This window comes from Semicossyphus pulcher, unplaced genomic scaffold (genome assembly GCF_022749685.1).
Source record: "Semicossyphus pulcher isolate SPU_LCO1_2020_fin unplaced genomic scaffold, fSemPul1.0.p SCAF_4, whole genome shotgun sequence".
In the NCBI taxonomy this organism is placed as follows: domain Eukaryota; kingdom Metazoa; phylum Chordata; class Actinopteri; order Labriformes; family Labridae; genus Semicossyphus; species Semicossyphus pulcher.
Genome location: NW_027211715.1, coordinates 1,355,627 through 1,374,725, shown reverse-complemented (window position 1 = coordinate 1,374,725; position 19,099 = coordinate 1,355,627). Strand labels below are relative to the sequence as shown.

The window sequence follows — 19,099 nt, the reverse complement described above, 5'->3', positions numbered from 1 at the left end:
CAACAACAACAACGACCAACAAAACAAGCAACAACACCAACAACCAACAAAACAAGCAACAACACCAACAACCAACAAAACAAGCAACAACACCAACAACAGACAAAACAAGCAACAACAACAACAACACCAAACAACACCAACAACCGACAAAACAAGCAACAATACCAACAGACAAAACAAGCAACAACAACAACAAACAACAACAACAACAACGACCAACAAAACAAGCAACAACACCAACAACCAACAAAACAAGCAACAACACCAACAACCAACAAAACAAGCAACAACACCAACAACCAACAAAACAAGCAACAACACCAACAACAGACAAAACAAGCAACAACAACAACAACAACAAACAACACCAACAACCGACAAAACAAGCAACAATACCAACAACAGACAAAACAAGCAACAAAACCAACACCACCAACAACAACAACCAACAAAACAAGCAACAATACCAACAACAGACAAAACAAGCAACAACAACAACGACCAACAAAACAAGCAACAATACCAACAACAGACAAAACAAGCAACAACAACAACAACAACCAACAAAACAAGCAACAATACCAACAACAGACAAAACAAGCAACAACAACAACAACGACCAACAAAACAAGCAACAACACCAACAACAGACAAAACAAGCAACAACAACAACAAACAACAACGACAAACAAAACAAGCAACAACACCAACAACCGACAAAACAAGCAACAACAACAACCAACAACAACAACGACAACAAACAACAGCCAACACCAACAACCAACAAAACAACCACCAACAGCACTTACAACCATCAACAACTAACAACTCTCAGATGTCCGTCTCTTTGGACAAAACGTCTGCTAAAGTAAATTGTAACACTGTAACCAACAACACCAACAACCAACCAACAACAACAACAGTTTTCAAATGTATTTTAGGTTCAGCTCATTGTTTGCCATTGTAGCAACGTCGCTCTATAGATGAAAATATCGCTCCTCCACTGAAATATCAAAGACATCAGGTCAACAGTTTAATGTGCAAACTTCTTTGGTTAAAGGCCAAATACCTGTGAAACCATCAATATCCTCATCTTCAGTTCACTGCTTATTATCTCATGTTGGAGCACGAGGATTAAAAAAATGTATTTATTTTAATGTTTATTTTCTGAGCATTATATATTTTCTTCAGGTTTCCAAAAATCCACAATGATGTTTTCAGTGTGTAGCTGTTGGTCCTGATTCACTGCCTCCTACAGGGTCTGACTGGCAATATAAGATTAATACTGACAAACACATCGTGTTAATAACATCACAGAGATGCTGTTCGGACTGTTCGCTGAAGAGCGCTTTCTAAATCACTTTAACTAGCTAAGGATCAGTTTAGTTTGTGAGCATCTTATTCTGTTAAAAGATGAGGGCCTGTACTTTATGTCCATTTATGTTCAGAAAATGATGACACACACACACACACACACACACACACACACACACAGGGCTAAAGTGGTACCCTTCAGACACATTAGACAGGGAGGGTGGGGCGCCAGTAAAGATTTCTTAATGGGCTCTGCTTTCCTCTCGTCCATCTGATAAACACAGCTAGTCCACATTAGCCTCCAGAACTCCCCCGGCTTATTTTTCTTTATTTAAACACAAAACGGTCATTTAAACTCTTTTCAGCAGGAGCTGCAGCGGACCAACACCTGGAGTTTATCAACTGTCAGTTTTTAACAGTGCGGGAGAAATGATGGGAACTAATGAGTGAGATTCAGTGTCCTGGTGGTAAAAGGACAAGAATATTTAAATTATACAGATAACCAGATTTAAAGATTCTGTTTGTGTGAGTCTCTGGATGTGTGTTCCGCGTCAGAGCGCATGGGGAGCGCGCACCGTGGGACTGTTTGAGTGACATTATCCGGCCGACACAGTAACCTCAGACACGGTCCCGGTCGTGGAGGAGGATGCCTTCCCTGCACCACGGAGCCATCTTCGTCGGAGCCTTCCTCATCGTGACAGGGGGCTCCACAGCCTTCCTGGCCTCGTACCAGAGCCGCCTGCAGGCGTTCTCCCTCTGCTGCGTGGTGCTGGGGGTGGTCATGCTCATCCTGGGGCTCTTCTGGGCCATGAACAGCAAGAGTGCGGCAAACTACAACCACCGGGAGTTCGACCCGGACTGTCCACATTATCCGTACAACGACTACCCCAACTTCGGAAGCCATGCGCTCTTCACACCCCCGGGGGGCCGCTTCCCAGAGTCCCAGTCTGTGTTTCTGCCCAGGTGGGTGAAGGAAAAATCACAATTTATTCTACTCTATTACTCTACTGTTGATTCTGTTTTGAAAATGTGAAGAAAATCATAAGGAAAGTTTATATTTATGTGTAATAAATGGACATTGAAAGGTTTATTTAACCCAGAGAGCAGATTTGATTTGATTTCCGCCCGCTGCGCCCTCATGTCTAATTCATTCTTCCTGTTGTAGCTCTTAATTTGATGACATCAGTGGTTCAGTTATCAGCTTTCAGGGTCCATCAGAGACACAGATGTGCAAACAGCTGGCACACAGACCAAACAGCAGAACCTTTTCAAGACAAAAGCCAACTTTGATTTTATTTCTCATTTATTTGGGCCTAAGAAGCTTCAGACTTGAGGACAGAAAGTGTCACGTTGCCCTCTGCTGGCAGAGCTCAGCCATGGATGAGACAGGGATCGATAGTATCCCATCTCACCCTGCACACAGGGGCAGAGCACAACTAAACAGGAAGAAATATACTGACATTTTAGGAGGTATTTGTTGTTAGCTTAGCTGTTAGCTGGAAACACAGAGAAACAAGCCTGGATCTTCTAATATAGCTAAAATATTAAAGAGAAGTTCCATGAGTACTTCTTGTCTGAGCCCAGTTACATCAGAGAGTCTCTGCTTGTTGCCTGGCTAATAGTCCCGCCCACAAGATGGTAATTTGTTGTTTTTATACTAGTTTTTGTACTGATTAGACAACGAGATATAACACGCTAATCAATAAGCCTTGAGATGTGTTCAGACCAAACACAAAACTATTGCACTGACTACTGACTATGATTACATACAGTCAGTGCAAAGATGGGAAACTCAAATATGCGTCAGGGCAGGTGGAAATGTGTAAACTTGTGTATCACGAATTCCTGCCAGCGTTGAGTTTCTCCTGACGTCACAGAAGCACAAATGGAGGACAAACTTATTGTTGCCGTCTGTGACGCCTGCAGCACTACAGCTGCTCCCTTCGGCTGTTTAGGACGAAGTTACGCAGGTTGCAAGAAAATTCAAAAAACATTCCAGCAGGCGTTTTTGTGCAAGAAATAGAAAATATTTTGCTTTGTTTTTCATCTGAACTCACCTTTAAAAGTGCTTGTAGCTGTTTTTTGTTGCCTTGGACAGAGCCAGGCTAGTTTCCCCATGTACCTGCCTTTATGCTAAGCTAACAGGCTGCAACTCCATATTTAGCACACAAAGTGATGTCCAACTACTTCAAATTAGAAGATTTCAGGAGCTCAAGCTGTTTTTATGTTAAGCAGCTAATTAGCTCCAGCACTTTGGTTAGAGGTGTGCTGGTTAGTGAAAACCCTGCGTGATAAAACGGCCCAATGGTTTTGGACCACAGCTTTACTTCAAACACTTTATATCATCCTGCACAGCTGAGGTGTAACTCCCAGCTCTATTTGGCTCTCCTGACAGGGCGCTGATCTGTCTTCTGTTTGGCACCTGGTGTGTTTGAACCCTGACACTTTAGATCCGTACGGTTCACATCAGTCTGTCACTATTTCTAACTGCCCCTGTTTCCTGCAGGACGATGGAACGTCACCGGCACGGCACTCGTGGCGAGGAGTTCGACTACCCCCCGATGGAGCCCGGTGGTTTCAGCCCGTCTCCTCACCCTCCGCCGTGGCTGGAGCCCCCGCCTCCCTATGAGGTCGCTATCAAGACCACATGCAGCTCCACACACCTGCGGCGTGCATACTCAGACACACACCTGGCAACTGAGCCTCTGTTTGCACAGTCCAGAGAGATCAGCTTCGAGGTGTGATGCTGTGGACCCCCCCCTCCCCCATACTTCACACCAAAACATAAACCGGCATGAGACTCGGACTGTTCAGTAGCTGCCTTTTGACATCAAACACTTGAAGCATGCTTCTTTCTGGTGTGGACCAGACGATGTTAGCATGTTTTATCTACGTTTTTTGTAAATATAAAACATATCTATGTATTGAAATTAAAGGAAGATCCAACAAAGACAGCCTTATGACACCAAAATAAAGCACCAGGACACTTTATGTGTATAAAGCGTGGGGCAAAGTGTGAGTGTTGAAAATACATTCATTTGATAATTTTGTTTTGTTAAATATGAAGGTCACCGATGGCCTAGCTTAGCGTAAAGACTGGAAACAAGTTAACAGAAAACCTGGCTTTGTCTACGATGTCATAGTTTGTTTTAATCAGGACAAACATTAAAGCAGAAAAGGGAAACGTGGTTTTAGTCGAGTCTGTGTCCGTGGCCAATTCATTAGCTGACGAACAAAAGACCTTAGTATGCCGGGGCAGGTATGGTGAATGAAAACTGTTATTCCTGCTCATCAGAAAGCTTGTTGGACGGTCTGCGAGACACAAATCTGTCTTGCTGTGCGCTTTATTGTTTACATGAACAAATCTCTTTTAGCTGAGTTAGCTGAGGGGACACCTAGCAGACAGCTAGCAGCTCCCACCTGTCACTCACAGAGGCCACGCCCCTAATGCTGCATCACTTTAAGCCTTAATATAATGTAAACAGGTGAGTTGTATAAAGATTCTCCCCGTACAGTTGTCATGAAGAGAGAAATGAGCTATAGAGACCCAAACTGTTTTTTGTACCAGGCTGTAAACATGTTTATTTCTGCTGTAAAGTTTAACATGGGGCTCTATGGGGACTGACTCACTGCTGGAGGCAGCCTCAAGTGGACACCAGAGGAACTGCAGCTTTTTGCCTCTTCAGTGTTTGCTTCATTTCCCAGCCCTGGAGGTTGCTGATGTAACTTAAACAAAATAAAAGAATAAAAAACTCTGAAGACCAGTCGAGTGAATATCAAAGAACACAAACAATGAGTTACACCTGTGTTGGTGTTCTTCTTTTACAGTCTTACCTGTGTCTGGCCCTTTAAAGCTCGGCTCGACAGCTTTGGCAACTGGCAGCTAGATTTTGAAAAGTATCCAACAGTACAAATGTCAAAGCCATTCCCCGGTAACACATGAGAGTACTCCACCTTAGCGAGCAAGACGAGTCCTCAGGAGAGCGTTGATGAGAGGAGCACAGCGCACGGTTGTCATCGCCATTCTCGTTTGTCTGTCTCGCTAACTTTGGCTTGAGGAAGGCAATCAGAATTAAACAAAATATTTAATTAAACGAATTAAGTATTCTAGCTTTAATGTCAATAAAACATAGTTGGGGCTATATGAGCAGCATTTGTTCACAGGTCAGTCAGTCAGTCAGCTTTTGCAGGTCAGTTCAATACGGTTTAAATCTTCAGATCTGGCCCCCAGAACACCTGCTCTCAGGACAGTTAAAGGCCTTATTACAATCCTTAAAGTAAGAGCATAACAACAGGCCTGGACTCAAAGGATATTTATTAAGTGGATTTAGTGTCTGAAATAATATGATATTGATACCAGACTCACCTGCAGCAGATCTGATTCAGGCTTTCAGTTGGCATGGGAACAGAGGCACACAAGAAGTTAAGGATTTCGTTGACTTGGAGCCCGTGCCATCCTCCCGCCTGGAGTCCCCTGATGGCTGCAGAGGACATGTTCTTGTTTTTCCTTCAAACAAGTCAGTGATGCAGAGTTTCCCTCATCAGGGTTAAAATACTTCTTCACAGGACGGACGTGATGATTCACTTTAGCAGACCAGCGCTCGGGCCTGTGGACAGTTTCTTGTTGCACACATGTGCACACGCAGGGGAACGCTGACTCATCTGACCGGTTGAGTTTTTCCACCACAGCTCTCTGGCTACACTTTTAAACCACAGGTCGGGTTGTGATGCTTCAAGGATCATAGCAGTGTTTGTGCATATTTTAGCAACAACAGACTCACAGGACATTTCATAGAATGTATTGTTTCATCCTGTGATATAAACGTGTTTGGAGAATCATCACAGAATAATCATCAACTGTTAGCATGAGACATTCAGGTGCTGCTGGGAATTTCCAGCGTTCAACCCGATCATCTGTTTATCTTTTACTTAAATGTGAGAAGTCAAACTTCAGGAGTGAATTCAAAAATGAATAAAAACGATGCAGAAAAACTAGTCCATGCATTCGTTACTTCCAGGTTGGATTATTGTAACTCGTTACTATCAGGCTGCCCTAATAAGTCACTAAAAACTCTGCAGCTGGTACAAAATGCTGCAGCACGTGTGCTGACAAGAACTAGGAAGAGAGATCACATCTCTCCTGTATTAGCCTCTCTGCACTGGCTTCCTGTTAAAGCTAGAATAGAATTTAAAATCCTTCTTCTTACTTACAAAGCTCTTAATGGTCAGGCACCATCATATCTTAAAGAGCTCATAGTGCCATATTACCCCTCTAGAACATTGCGCTCCCAGGATGCAGGCCTGCTTGTGGTACCTAAAGTCTCAAAGTAGTGTTGGAGGTAGAGCCTTCAGTTACCAGGCCCCCCTCCTCTGGAACAATCTACCAGTCAGGGTCCGGGAGGCCGACACCCTCTCTTCTTTTAAGAGTTCAAACTTTCCTCTTTGATAAAGCTTATAGTTAGGCCTGGCTCAGGCTGGGACCAGCCCAGAGTTATGCTGCTATAGGTTTAGACTGCTGGAGGGGGGGGCTGTCTCTGTGTGTGTGTGTGTGTGTGTGTGTGTGTGTGTGTTTCTCTGTCTCTCTCTCTCTCTCCATCCTCCATCCATCCATTACTAACCACATATCTTCCCGGGAGTTCTCGTGCTCCCTTGTCTTGAAGGTTCCTGAGGATCGTTGCTGCAGACCACCTGCTGCTGTGGACCTGCTCGACTGCAACAACTACTAACATCAGCCTTCCCCATAGTATCATTATTGTTGCTGCTAATGCTAATAGTAGACCTGTTGACTTCAACTGTTACAAATACTATCATCAGCCTTTATCATGACTAAGCTGTTCTTGCTAATCTTCACACTTGTGTACCACTATTATTGGCATCATAACCATAAGCATGTATTACCTGTTGTTGTTGATGTAAGAGGAACATATGTTGTTGTTGCTCTCTCTGCCTCTATCCTGCTCCTCCCTCTCTCCCTCTCTCCCTCTCCCTCTCTCCCTCTCTCGGCCCATCCAGTGTCTTCAGATGTTCAACATGAGTCTGGTGCTGCTCGAGGTTTCTGCCTGTTAGGAGCTGCTCATGGTGATTCATGTTGGGCCTCTCTCTAAACAACAAAGAGTCGGTGGAGACCTGCTCTGTCTGTAAAGTGTCTGAGATCACTTTGGTTATGATTTGTCGCTGTACAAATAATATTAGATTGACACTGCAAAAACAGAAACACAAACGGATGTTTAGATTTATTTTGATGCACCGTCATCTTCATGTAATCTTCTTCACTTATCATCTATCTGCCCTCGCAGCCGTCATGACCTCTAAAATAAGATGCTGCAGTGAACCGATGACAGGAAATACACTGCTGAGATCTCTGACAGCGCAAGGATGACAGACTGACACAAACACACACACACACACACACAGACACACACACACACACACTGCTGCTGATCTGAATCACAGGATCAAAGACGATCCATCTTGTTTCTTCTGTACCTCTGAAGCTCAGGAGGAGAATCTTGTTTAAAACTTGTATTAAATTGTGTTTAATAATTCAGCGTCTCTGTATCAGACAGATTTTTGGAAACCTGAAGCAGTTTCACATCTAAACTTCGGCTGCTTCCTGTTTCCACACTTGGCCTTACCCCTGTGTTTTGTGTGCTCCAGCCGAGGAGGGGGTTTCCTGTTTCTCTTCAATCCAAGTGGCCCTGCAGCTGACTCCAAACAGAGTTGTAGAATAAAATTCCCAGAATGCTTTGCAAACAAAGTGTAATACAGAACATGGCTGCCTATGTGGGAAAATGCCATATCGTTAAAAATAATCCTGCAGACACTTTAAGATCTGTTAAAATATAGTTTTAAGTTTTTCATAATGTCGATACAACTTTGTTCACAGGATTGTTTTTGACATTCATTGTTTCCATGTTACATTACTGAAGCTTTAAAAACCCTTGTCCCATCCTGCCAAACTCTGACAGGTTTTACTCTCCAGGTGAGTGCACTGTAAAACACAGGGGCGGGGCCTCTTCACACCTTTTGCAACCTAATCTGAGGATGTATCTCCTGCTTCAGTCACTCAAAATTAAAATGTAACGCACTGAATTTTTGGGAAATGTGGATCAAATAACGACCAAAACTTTGTTTAAGTTCAGGATAATGATGCAGCCAGTGTGTGTGTGTGTGTGTGTGTGTGTGGACATGCAGAGAGGATGCGATCTGCTCCAGAGCTTCTGATCAAATCACTTGTTTCCAGTCAGGATCACACTCTGAACTCATTTGAACCCTTTTTCCTCCTCCTGTTTAAACTAACTTGAAGTCGTACACGTTGCAATGTCAGAGATGTTTTCATGAGTCAGATGAGGAGCTCGGTCCGGCCTAATGCACACCGAGCGGGTTTATCACACTGAGCGGGTTTAACACACCGAGCGGGTTTAACACACCGAGCGGCTTAATCACGCCGAGCGGGCTTATCACACCGAGCGGGCTTATCACACCGAGCGGGTTTATCACACCGAGCAGGTTTAACACACCGAGCGGCTTAATCACACCGAGCGGGCTTATCACACCGAGCGGGCTTATCACACCGAGCGGGTTTAACACACCGAGCGGGTTTATCACACCGAGCAGGTTTAACACACCGAGCGGGTTTATCACACCGAGCGGGTTTATCACACCGAGCGGCTTAATCACACCGAGCGGGTTTAACACACCGAGCGGGTTTATCACACCGAGCGGGTTTAACACACCGAGCGGGTTTAACACACCGAGCGGCTTAATCACACCGAGCGGGTTTAACACACCGAGCGGCTTAATCACACCGAGCGGGTTTAACACACCGAGCGGCTTAATCACACCGAGCGGGTTTATCACACCGAGCGGGTTTATCACACTGAGCTCGGTACGGCCTGATGCACACGGAGCAGGTTTGTCAGCTCGGTCAGGGAAATGAACCCTGACAGAATCACGATGAAGTAGTTTCCACAATCATGACTCGCTGTACATTATCCAGCTTATTACACGGCTAATTACTTAATATTCTGAGTGATGTTATTGATTGATTGATTCAAATATCATTGTATTGATTTAAATAAGGACTGTGTCCTTTAAAGTGCATGTTATCCACAGCACCATCTGCTAATGTCCATCAGGAGAGACTTCATTATGAGTGAACATTTATTTAAGTTTGGAAAGAAGAGAAAGTCTTTGGCAGTTAGACCCCATCGAGATGTCTTCATGTACTCGAAGGGGCAGTGAGAGCAGGACAGGATGCTCCTGATGGAGGTGGTGAAGAAAGGATGCAGGATGAGCTGAGGATCTGGATGATGGGAGGTGAACGGGGAGGAGGAGGGTCGCAATGAACTGGAACGACAAACGGACAGCAGCAGGATGATGATTGGTCGACAGAAGTCGAGACTAAATACGCACATAATCAGCTGATCATCAGACAGGACGAGACAGAGAGAGAGAGAGAGAGAGAGAGAGAGACAGAGAGAGAGAGAGAGAGAGAGAGAGAGAGACAGAGACATGAATGAGTGTCAAACAGGCCTCCTGCTTGAACATACGCTGAGCTACATAATGTTGCATTCTGGGTAGGGAACATGGTGTCAGGAAGTGACAGAAAATGAATTTGACACCTTTTAATAGAAGTGAAGATGTTGGAGAAACAACAGAGCGCATGACTCTGTAGGAAACATGACTGAAGGTTAACAGATTTAAACATTATGATGGAGCTGCGACAAACTGCCGACCCGTCCTGTGTTTAAATCTTAAAGGTAAAAACTGACTCAGGTACAGTTTGTGGTCTGAATAGAGAGGACAATGAGATTAAAGAAACATGCAAAGTTTTGGTCCTTATCGTCATATTTCACAAACTGTTGCAATGTGTTGTGTTCAATACGAAGAAAGAGAGCAGCAGGAAACCACAAATATATTGTGTTTCAGAGAGCTGAGACTGACACCATCCTCGCCTTACAACCAGCCACAACCTGAACGTCCACAAGAGACGAGTGAGCGAGCACGAACTGAAGGCCGAGGCTTCCACAAGAAATCACGAAACAAGATCACAGCTTCTTGTTTTTGTTTTTGGGGGTTTGTCTAACAGAAATCAGCTTTTCGGTGTTTTTATGCTCATGTGGGTCATTGATGCACAGTAACTGTGATGGTGATGGAAGGAGCTCCATGTTTTAAACTTTCATTTCAAAGTGCACAACAGATCCTGCCTCCTGAATGCAGCAGATTATTCCAGAGAAATGCTGCCTTGTGGGTAAATGAGTTCCTTAAACTGAGGAAAAGTGAAGTAACTGTAAAGTGTGTTTTGATTTAAACATTTCATCACGAGAAAGTCTGAAGAGAAGAGGGAGCGAAGAAGAGGCGTTCAAGGATGATTCACAAGTTTAAAGTTGAGTTCAGCTAAAACCGGCTCCTGGTCTGTGATGAATCCACACAGGCACATTATTGACCCGCCTCTCCAGCTTATTCAGAATCAATACAGTAATATAAAACCTCTGATAGCCCCCACCCCCTCCTGAATGTAGGCCAGCAGAGGTCCTCCTGCTCCACCCCCAGCAGAGCTCCTCCTCAGCTGTAAACCAGCTCAGTTTATCGCTTCTTCTGTAATGGGACTATAATTCTCTCCTTGTGTAAACAGCTAGCCCGAACAGCGGCGCAGAGAGGCGCAGTGACAGCGTCCAGCCCGCCCTGCCCTCCGATCCTCGTCACTGAGCGCCTCCTCATGAAAAACACTTCCTCACCCCGCACAGCCCCGCACAGCCCCGCCGCTGCTGCTGCTGTGGACACATGAACCCCGCACGGTGCCCGGCCCACAGGCGACATCTGCCCACATCCTGCTCATTCTCGGTTCCGTAATCGCTCCAAACCCGGATGTGCTCCTTCTTCGGGGAGAGGCAGCTCGTCATGAGCAGCAGGATTCACGCGCCGAGGCGGGGAGAGTTTTCACTCCACGCGGGCATCACGAGCGGAGCGAAAGTTGATGAAGAGGAGAAAAGAGGTGATGAAGCTTTCAGTCCACGCCTCTGCTGCTGAACGGCTCCTCACCGACACTTCCGATCAGGTACACAGAGGGTCGATGTTTATGTAACACGCGCACACACGCGCACACGCGCAAACTCACGCGCAGAGATGATTTAGCTACATGTTGCGTTTCTGCTTGTTTACTTCTCCTGCAGTCACACAAAGGACGAGGATGGAAGTGAGAGGAAGCATAAGATGACTATCACACACGCACGCACGCGCGCACACGCGCACACTCCCTGTGGCAGTGGATGCATTGTATCTGACCCCCCTCTCTCTCTGCAGACTCTGTAGCTGGAAGAAGTCAGTCCACAGTTGGAGGACACGGGGCTCTGAAGATGCCGCTCCCCCAGGGCATGCTGCTCTGTCTGGGCATCCTAATGCTGACTGCTGGGGGGGTCATGGCCCTGTGCATTGGGTTGCCGTACCATTCAGCCCCGCTGTTTGGAGTGGGGATGTTCCTGGGCCTGGGGGGCATGGGCCTGCTGGTCAGTGGACTCTGCATGGCGATGAAGAATCTCCAGGTGGCGGTGCCCGGTCACTTCCTGCTGCACCCCCGCACAGGGACCCGCTTCAGCCCCCAGCAGGCCCTGGCTATACAAAGGTACACACTCACAGCGGTATACAGACCGCATCATAAGATGCATGCTTTGGTTATTTGGGTTCTAATTTGGGGTTATTTATGTGTGGGATAGCATGGAGCAGTGTTTCCCAAGCGAGGGTTGGACCACGGAGGCCAGAGGGATGAGAAAGAAGGACAAACTCTCCTCTGATAAACTTTTACATCAACTTGTTTACTTGTCACTGATCTCTGCTGCTTCCTGGTGAGATATGTTTCGAACTTCTCCAACAAATATTCAACAGACAAAAGCAACATGTGACAAAGTAAGAGGTCACGTGAGGCACAGTTGTGTTTTGAGCTAAATGCTAACATGCTGATGTAATGTGAATGCCCAGCAGGGGGCGACTCCTCTGGTCTGGTTCTATAGAAGTCTATGAGAAAATGCTCCTCCTCCTCTCCTGATGTATTCCCTCAGTAAACATGAGTTGAGTTTATGGTCTCAGTCTCTAATTCCAACTCATGTTGGTGCTGAAGAAACACTCATGGATCAACATACTAATAAGGATTCGTCCTCTGGGGACCATGAACGTCTGTATTTGCTGTTGTTTGTCACCGTATTTCACTGACCCACTGACTCACACTGCCCCTCTCTCAGTGAGCCGTGGCTCATTAGGACAGTAAACTTAGAGAATGTCTCTTTCTATAAACCAGCACGCTACGCTGAACAGTCGAGGAACCGTTCGGGCCCTTTTGTTATTAAAGAGAAATAAACATGGAGATAAATGCCAGACCCTCCATCCAGGCAGACATGATGACCAACGGCCTTGTTGCTGAGCAGATCTCTTCGACACATTAGTTACAGGTCAGTTTGACTAAGAGCACTGAAGCGCATTGTAAAGTTGAAAACGCTGGACGTTGAGAATTGGAAAGATTTGGCGATTATGGCTGATTGTCGAAGTGGGTCATGGAGGAAACAGCAGACACACACGCATGTGGCCGACAGACTCGGCCTGGCATCGTCTGAGGTAATCCACGACGGCCTGCGAGTTTAAACAAGAGGAGCTCTGCTTATCGTCCAGCAGCGAGGAGCAGAGATGCCAGCAGCAGAGTTTCCATCATGCAGGGTTCTTCTGCTTCTTAACACGCACACAACTCAGGCTGATCGGGAGTCAAAACCTGGACTCTCTTTGAAAGGGGACATAGTGAATGAGTGCAGTTAAAGTGTAGTTTTCCCTACAGATAATAGAGGACTCACATGTAAGCGCTGAAAGGAGTCGAGGTGTAAGAAGAGTTTGCTGAAGGGGTGGGTGTCCGGGCCCTGACACACCGAGCTGACAGTCGGCTCTCAGCCAACGCCAGGCTGTCACTGAGCATCTGTGGCCCTCGTTCCTGTGTTGTGTCTTGAACTGTTAGCACTGGCTGTCCCTTGTCTGCAGCTATTCTGACGTCTGAGCGTGTTGAATCAGTGGAGAGAGAAACCACTCTGATAGATTCAGCTAAGCCAAAGTGAAATCAGTGCACGAGGAGAGAAATACGAGTTTAGGAAAGCAACGATGACGGTGCCGACAAGGGCAATCATGCTGCAACGGCCCAGACGCTCTCCATGAGAAGAAACAGGCTGCAAACTCAGAAACGCTGCAAACTCCAAAACACATGCAAAAGTCCAGAACACATGCAACAACGGAAACGCACTGCACATGAAAAAAACGTGCTGCAAAAGGCCAAAACAAAAGCATTAACACCAAACGCTCTACAAACACAGAAACACAGAAAACACAAGAAGGTTTCTGGAGATGGACACAAACTGATTCCCGACCTCCCTCTCTCTCATGTCCCATCCCCACCGTGTCCTGATCACCCCCGGTGTGAGTCCAGTTTAGACTCACTGTAAAATCCTGGCTACTCTCCTGTCACGTTGGATGTGAATGCATTTGTTTTGGCCTTTTGCAGCACGTTTTTTTCATGTGCAGTGTTTCCATTGTCGCATGTGTTTTTCAATTTGCATCATTTCTGACTTTGCGGCCTGCTTCTTCTTATGGAAACCGTTTTGGGCCGTTGCAGCACGATTGTCCTTGTCGGCCACCGTACTTTCTTCCTCCAAAAGCAAAACATCAGCGGCCGACGAAGCCAGAGCGATCCTCATCCTTTATTCGACATATTCTTCTTCGTACACAAACTGTCTCAGTGGTGTCTCAGGATCAACGAACGCTTCTTAATCATAACAATAGTTTGCATATTTGGTCTTCCTGTTTCCCTCTTTGAATGATGGATACAGCTTACTGCCACCTGCTGGTATGGAGAGTTATTACACTCTTAGAAGGCGCAGAATGCACATGCTATTTCACTGCTTGGCCTAGACTCAGCGTGAGGCAGAGAACAGTCTGCTCTGGTCACTGCTTCTGGGGGCCTGAGGGTCAAATACAATCCCTGAAAGGAGTTCACTTTCGGTTCGACTGAAATGACATTTAGTTTTCACCATGGTGACAATTACCAAGAGAGGCAAGCTCCAGAAAAACAGTTAGCGTTCTCCCAGCTCCCAGCCTGCCACCCTCAGTGGCAGTGACACCACTTAGTATTGAGCAGAGCACTTGATCCCTGCAGCCCCTCAACCCTTAACCCTCCGTCCCTCTGGCTGCAGATCCTGACAGCTTATCTGCACAGGTAAAATAAACTGACTGAAAGGTTTTAATGGAGTGTTAACAAAAAGAAGTTGACTCACTTAAAGTAAGTGCTTCAGTGAGCTGAACTGTCAGGTAAAGTTTAATCACTAATGGGAATTAACTGTCGGTTCAAGAGTGCGAGCTGAGAGCAACTGAGGTGAAATATAAAAACAAAGAGTTGAACGAAGAGTTTACGGTGACTGTCAGCTGAGGGTAAGAGACTGAAGTGTTGGGTCTGAAAGGTGTTGAAGTGTAAGACTGTATAATTACAAACGAACTGAAAGACAGTTTAGCACACTTGTTTTGACTCTCTCTCTTCAGGAGGTTGGACCGAATCCGTCGAGAGATGTCCGAGGACTCTGTCAGCGGGAGGGCGGAGCCTGAACCCTCCCTCCCTTCGACCCCACCCCCCTGGACTATGGAGCCGCCTCCATCCTACGACACTGTGATGAAGAGCCAGGAGCGCAGTGAGCAGCTTTAGCCTCTCACTCTGGTGGACTCCTTTAACTCCGTGTCAGTGCCTTTTGCCTTCAGCTGAAAGAACAGTCGGTGCTATTGATGAACTCGCTGCATGGGGCCTCGTCTGTGCCTTAAGACAGCCGCTCTGAACCCAAACACAAGCCAGGGAACAGGAAGAGACTGCAGCTGCTGAAAGATGGATATTTGTGCAGGCTGAGCCAAGTGTGGCTTTTGTGTCCACTAAATGTGTGTGCTGTGATAGATTGTGAAAGAAAGGATGAGACACGAAGGGCCTTTGTAGAATTATGCAACTTTACTACAAAGTTAAAGGACTCATATCAGCAGTTTGTCTGCGGGCCTCCTGCAGACGCCTAATGAGGATATTTTATTGGCCTGCTTGAATTGATGTGACCTACTACTGTGGCTGCAGCATGATAACAACTTTCCACACATCCACAGCTCCTCTTTGTATCTGCACGCCTTCCTGTCAAACATCTGCAGGAGATTTATTGACAGCTTCCTCCAATGCAAAGTGCCTTAACCAGTGACAGCAGAATGTCAACAGTGTTATTTCTCTTTCAGCTTTGTGTTTGCAGAATGTCCGCTGTTAGTTCTGTGTTGTGATTCTACTATAAACTTGAGTTAATGGATAGCTGCGGAGCGCTCTGTGGGTGGTGTCCCTCTTTAAAAAGGAGGAATTGTTTATTTAAAAGAGGGAAACGCTGAGAAAGACAAAGAGAGAGAGATGTCGGCTGATTTAAAGGGGACCTATTAAACTCATTCTTAGTTCTGTATTATTATTCTGGGACTCCACTCAAGAAGTTTTGCACGTTCGTTAGTTAAAAAAAATCCTTATTTATAATATATTGGCCCTTTATGCAGCGCTTCGGTTAATCCTCTGTGTCAAACACGCTGTTTAAGCTCCTGCCTGTTCAAGGCCTCCCTCCATAAACGCCCACTTCTGACTGGTCAGCTGTCAGGAAGCCTTTTAGCACTGCTTCCTCCCATCAAAGGTATATTAAATGGATTTAGCTGCTTGGTTTGCAAAGTGAAGCCACCACAAAAGTTCCAGAAACCTGCATTCTTTCAAACGGCCAGCAGAGGGCCAGTGGGGGGTGGGGGGGTGCCAAAACTTTAACTGGTTTTATTCCCTCAGTAAACATGTTCCTAATGAGTTTATGGTCTCAGTCTCTAGTTTCAAGTCTTCTTCAACACAGCACGATGTTCATTTAGTCACTGATGCTCCCATTGAGAGTTACACAGACCAGGAAGAGGGGAGGGGTTAGGGCGGGGCTACCTGTGACTGACAACTCAGACAAAGGCGGAGCCACACGTGTCCACTCTCTCCCCAAAATGCCAAACTCAAACCAGCGGGCGATGTCGTGGTGGATATGTCCGCTTCTTTAAGTCTGTGCTTCCTCCTGTCTCTGGTTCAGGCCCCCAGAAGGTGAGCCTGACTCTGAAGACCTTTTTACATAATGTCCAGTTTGTTCAGGTAAGTCTCATGAAGCCCAAAAAGACTTTTCCCAACAGACTGTAATCAGCTGATCAGACTCTTGATTTGAGCTGGAATTAAACTCCTCTGAGACAAGCTGACTTCAGCTCATCCTCAAAGTTTAAAACAACGATGGAAATCAAGTATTCAGCGAAGCTTTACTTACAGGTGCATTTGTAATAATATGGTGATACGATATGTATCATACGACAGAATATTGGGGACACGTGAAAGAAAAAGAAATCCAAGATTTCAAGAATAAAGTCGTAATATTACAAGAATGATGTCGTAATTTTAGGCTATTGCGTATCTGTTATTATAAAGGGGAACATCAGAAGAGCAGCCAGCCGCCTGCAATGAAGTGAGGAACGTGGAGCGTCTTACATGAGGCACAGGAGGCTTCATACAACTGTAGCCACAGATATATAAATCAAGCAAACCTGGTAGCATGGAAGCATGTACCTGTACCTCGAGAGAGCGTGAGACCTCCTGGTCCCCCATGTTTCACTGCAGACTGTGTTACCGTATAACACGTAGTAATGCGCAAGCACATTGCACAGCTTTATATTTAAAATGATATGAAAAACTGAATCTGTTGGCACATCAGCACCTCATCGTCAGAAGTGTCACGACTCTGAAAAATGATTTTATTTGAAGATGACTCCGCGGCTGGCTGCTCTCTGATATTCCTCTTTCCCACAGTTTTCCTAATATTACGGAACCACCATAAAACCTGTTTAAAAAGACTTCATGCTGCAGTCAGAACATGGCATCTGCATTAGTAATAACACACACAAAATCCAGAAAAGAATCTCAGTTACAAGGCTCCTTTCTGCCAGCAGCTCGAGGCAAGGTGACCTTTCAGGTACACACACACACACGCACACACACACACAGAGACACACACACACACACACACACACACGCCTGCAAAGTTATACCTGACCTGAGCTGTCTGTCTGCAGGCAGTAATAACCAGCAGAGTGGAACCCTAACTGAGCGTTCTCCCCCTCACCTTCGAAACTACACACAGAAAAAGTCTTTCTCCTCACAGCAGGCCGGCGTGAGAGTTCAGAAGTTTACACACAGAAAGCTTCAGCTGTTTGCAGGGATGGTGGAGGGTAAACCGTATCGATACGGGCTGATCGCTGCCGGTCTGTGTGTGGCAGCTGTCGGCCTCTTCATCATGACTCAGGAGCGACCGCACGTCTACGCCACCATGTGCGCTCTGGGCGTCACCATGGTGTGTGTCGGGACTGTGTGGAGCCTCTGCCAGTGCTACCCAAAGGTACAGTGTGTGTGTGTGTGTGTGTGTGTGTGTGTGTGTGTGTGTGTGTGTGTGATGGGGAGGGAGACGGGAAATAATATGAGATAGCTGTCACACAGAAATTGATTTGGTAATGGAGACTGTGTGTTTGTAGGTCATGTTGGCTCCTGAGATGCAGGAGGAACGTCTGGAGGATGTGGTGTGCTCTGCAGCTGGAGCAGGGAAGGAAAGGTACAGTGTCACACGTACACACACGCACACGCACACACACACACACACACACACACACAACGCAAGAAGTACACATCCAGGCTGTGAAACGTCCTCACAGTATAAAGTAACACGTGTCCCTCTGAGGGACATTTCTACCGGCTGTTTCTGTGCTAAGCTAACTGAAGCTAACCTCATATTAAGAGACGATTAAAGTTAGTCAAACTGAACAGCAGAGTAAATTGACTTTACTTAAGAACAGCAATTAAGTTTTTTTTACCTTTTCACTTCCCATCTCTTCGCTCACACACACACACACACACACACACACACACACACACACACACACACACACACACACACACACACACACACACACACTGTCCTAATGGCCCACACACAGGTGGGTGTTCATCCATTAATGATGCCCTGCGGTCGGCCTGTCTGAATCTCAGGATGCTTAGCGGCCATCTTCCAGTGGGCGAGCCGGCGACAGCAGCGGTGTAATGTGTCTGCGGGGACGAAGGATCTGCAAAGCTCATTTTATTATCTTTACAGGAAATGAATGGTGACTTAATGGAGCGATGGCAGCCGAGACAGAGGAGAGAGTGTGGCGTGAATGTTGACTGAAAAAGGGCAGATGAGTTGGACACAGACGGGAGGAGGCCGAGGTTTCTCCCCGCTCCCTGAACAGGAACCATTAATGTTCCTTTGATTAAAGCACTTTAGTTATTATCGGGGCCGGCGGCTGGAAAAGGAAGCTGTGCTTTCAGCTCCTGCATGAGAGTGTGTGTAATTACAGGACCGTTCAGCAGGCAGATAAAGACGTGCATGCTCAGCAAAACTCTCCTCGGATTAAAAAAAGAAGTCAGAAAATGAGGACAAAACACTTGAACTAGACTTCTATTCCTGTCTCCCCCCTCTCCTCCCCCCTCTCCTCCCCCCTCTGATTTAATTTTAGGCATCCTGAGGCTCCTCCAGCTTTCTGTGGGCAGCAGTCGAGCAGCAGCAGACTCCTTCCTGGAGCCCTGAAGAGTCACAGCTGTCCCACGCTGCACCTGCTCTGAGAGAGGCACACACCGTCCTGCTGAGGTCCAATCAGACGGCTC

At 46.2% G+C, this 19,099-nt stretch overlaps 3 protein-coding genes across 3 annotated transcripts; all 3 read left to right on the top strand.

The window, feature by feature from the left end:
- The first annotated feature begins 1,756 nt into the window (after positions 1-1,756).
- Positions 1,757-4,100, top strand: LOC138607940 (uncharacterized). The gene is made up of 2 exons (XM_069680603.1): positions 1,757-2,280; positions 3,824-4,100. The coding sequence occupies exons 1-2, from the start codon at positions 1,964-1,966 to the stop codon at positions 4,059-4,061; spliced, it is 555 nt and encodes a 184-aa protein (XP_069536704.1). The 5' UTR covers positions 1,757-1,963; the 3' UTR covers positions 4,062-4,100.
- Positions 4,101-10,931: 6,831 nt separating this feature from the next.
- LOC138607782 (uncharacterized) lies at positions 10,932-16,250 on the top strand. The gene is made up of 3 exons (XM_069680431.1): positions 10,932-11,377; positions 11,623-11,941; positions 14,881-16,250. Exons 2-3 carry the CDS (start codon positions 11,676-11,678, stop codon positions 15,038-15,040), a joined length of 426 nt encoding a protein of 141 aa, XP_069536532.1. The 5' UTR covers positions 10,932-11,377; positions 11,623-11,675; the 3' UTR covers positions 15,041-16,250.
- A 1,374-nt stretch (positions 16,251-17,624) lies between these two features.
- On the top strand, positions 17,625-19,057 carry bsnd (barttin CLCNK type accessory subunit beta). Its single transcript, XM_069679765.1, has 3 exons — positions 17,625-17,801; positions 17,935-18,011; positions 18,952-19,057. The coding sequence occupies exons 1-3, from the start codon at positions 17,625-17,627 to the stop codon at positions 19,055-19,057; spliced, it is 360 nt and encodes a 119-aa protein (XP_069535866.1).
- Positions 19,058-19,099: the final 42 nt, after the last annotated feature.

Excerpts from the sequence above, each read along its gene's own strand:
- LOC138607940 (XM_069680603.1), top strand. The coding sequence starts at position 1,964 with ATGCCTTCCCTGCACCACGGAGCCATCTTCGTCGGAGCCTTCCTCATC. Across the intron at positions 2,281-3,823 it reads CAGTCTGTGTTTCTGCCCAG|GACGATGGAACGTCACCGGC; the intron begins GTGGGTGAAGGA and ends TGTTTCCTGCAG.
- LOC138607782 (XM_069680431.1), top strand. The coding sequence starts at position 11,676 with ATGCCGCTCCCCCAGGGCATGCTGCTCTGTCTGGGCATCCTAATGCTG. Across the intron at positions 11,942-14,880 it reads CAGGCCCTGGCTATACAAAG|GAGGTTGGACCGAATCCGTC; the intron begins GTACACACTCAC and ends CTCTCTCTTCAG.
- bsnd (XM_069679765.1), top strand. The coding sequence starts at position 17,625 with ATGGTGGAGGGTAAACCGTATCGATACGGGCTGATCGCTGCCGGTCTG. Across the intron at positions 17,802-17,934 it reads TCTGCCAGTGCTACCCAAAG|GTCATGTTGGCTCCTGAGAT; the intron begins GTACAGTGTGTG and ends GTGTGTTTGTAG. Across the intron at positions 18,012-18,951 it reads GCTGGAGCAGGGAAGGAAAG|GCATCCTGAGGCTCCTCCAG; the intron begins GTACAGTGTCAC and ends ATTTAATTTTAG.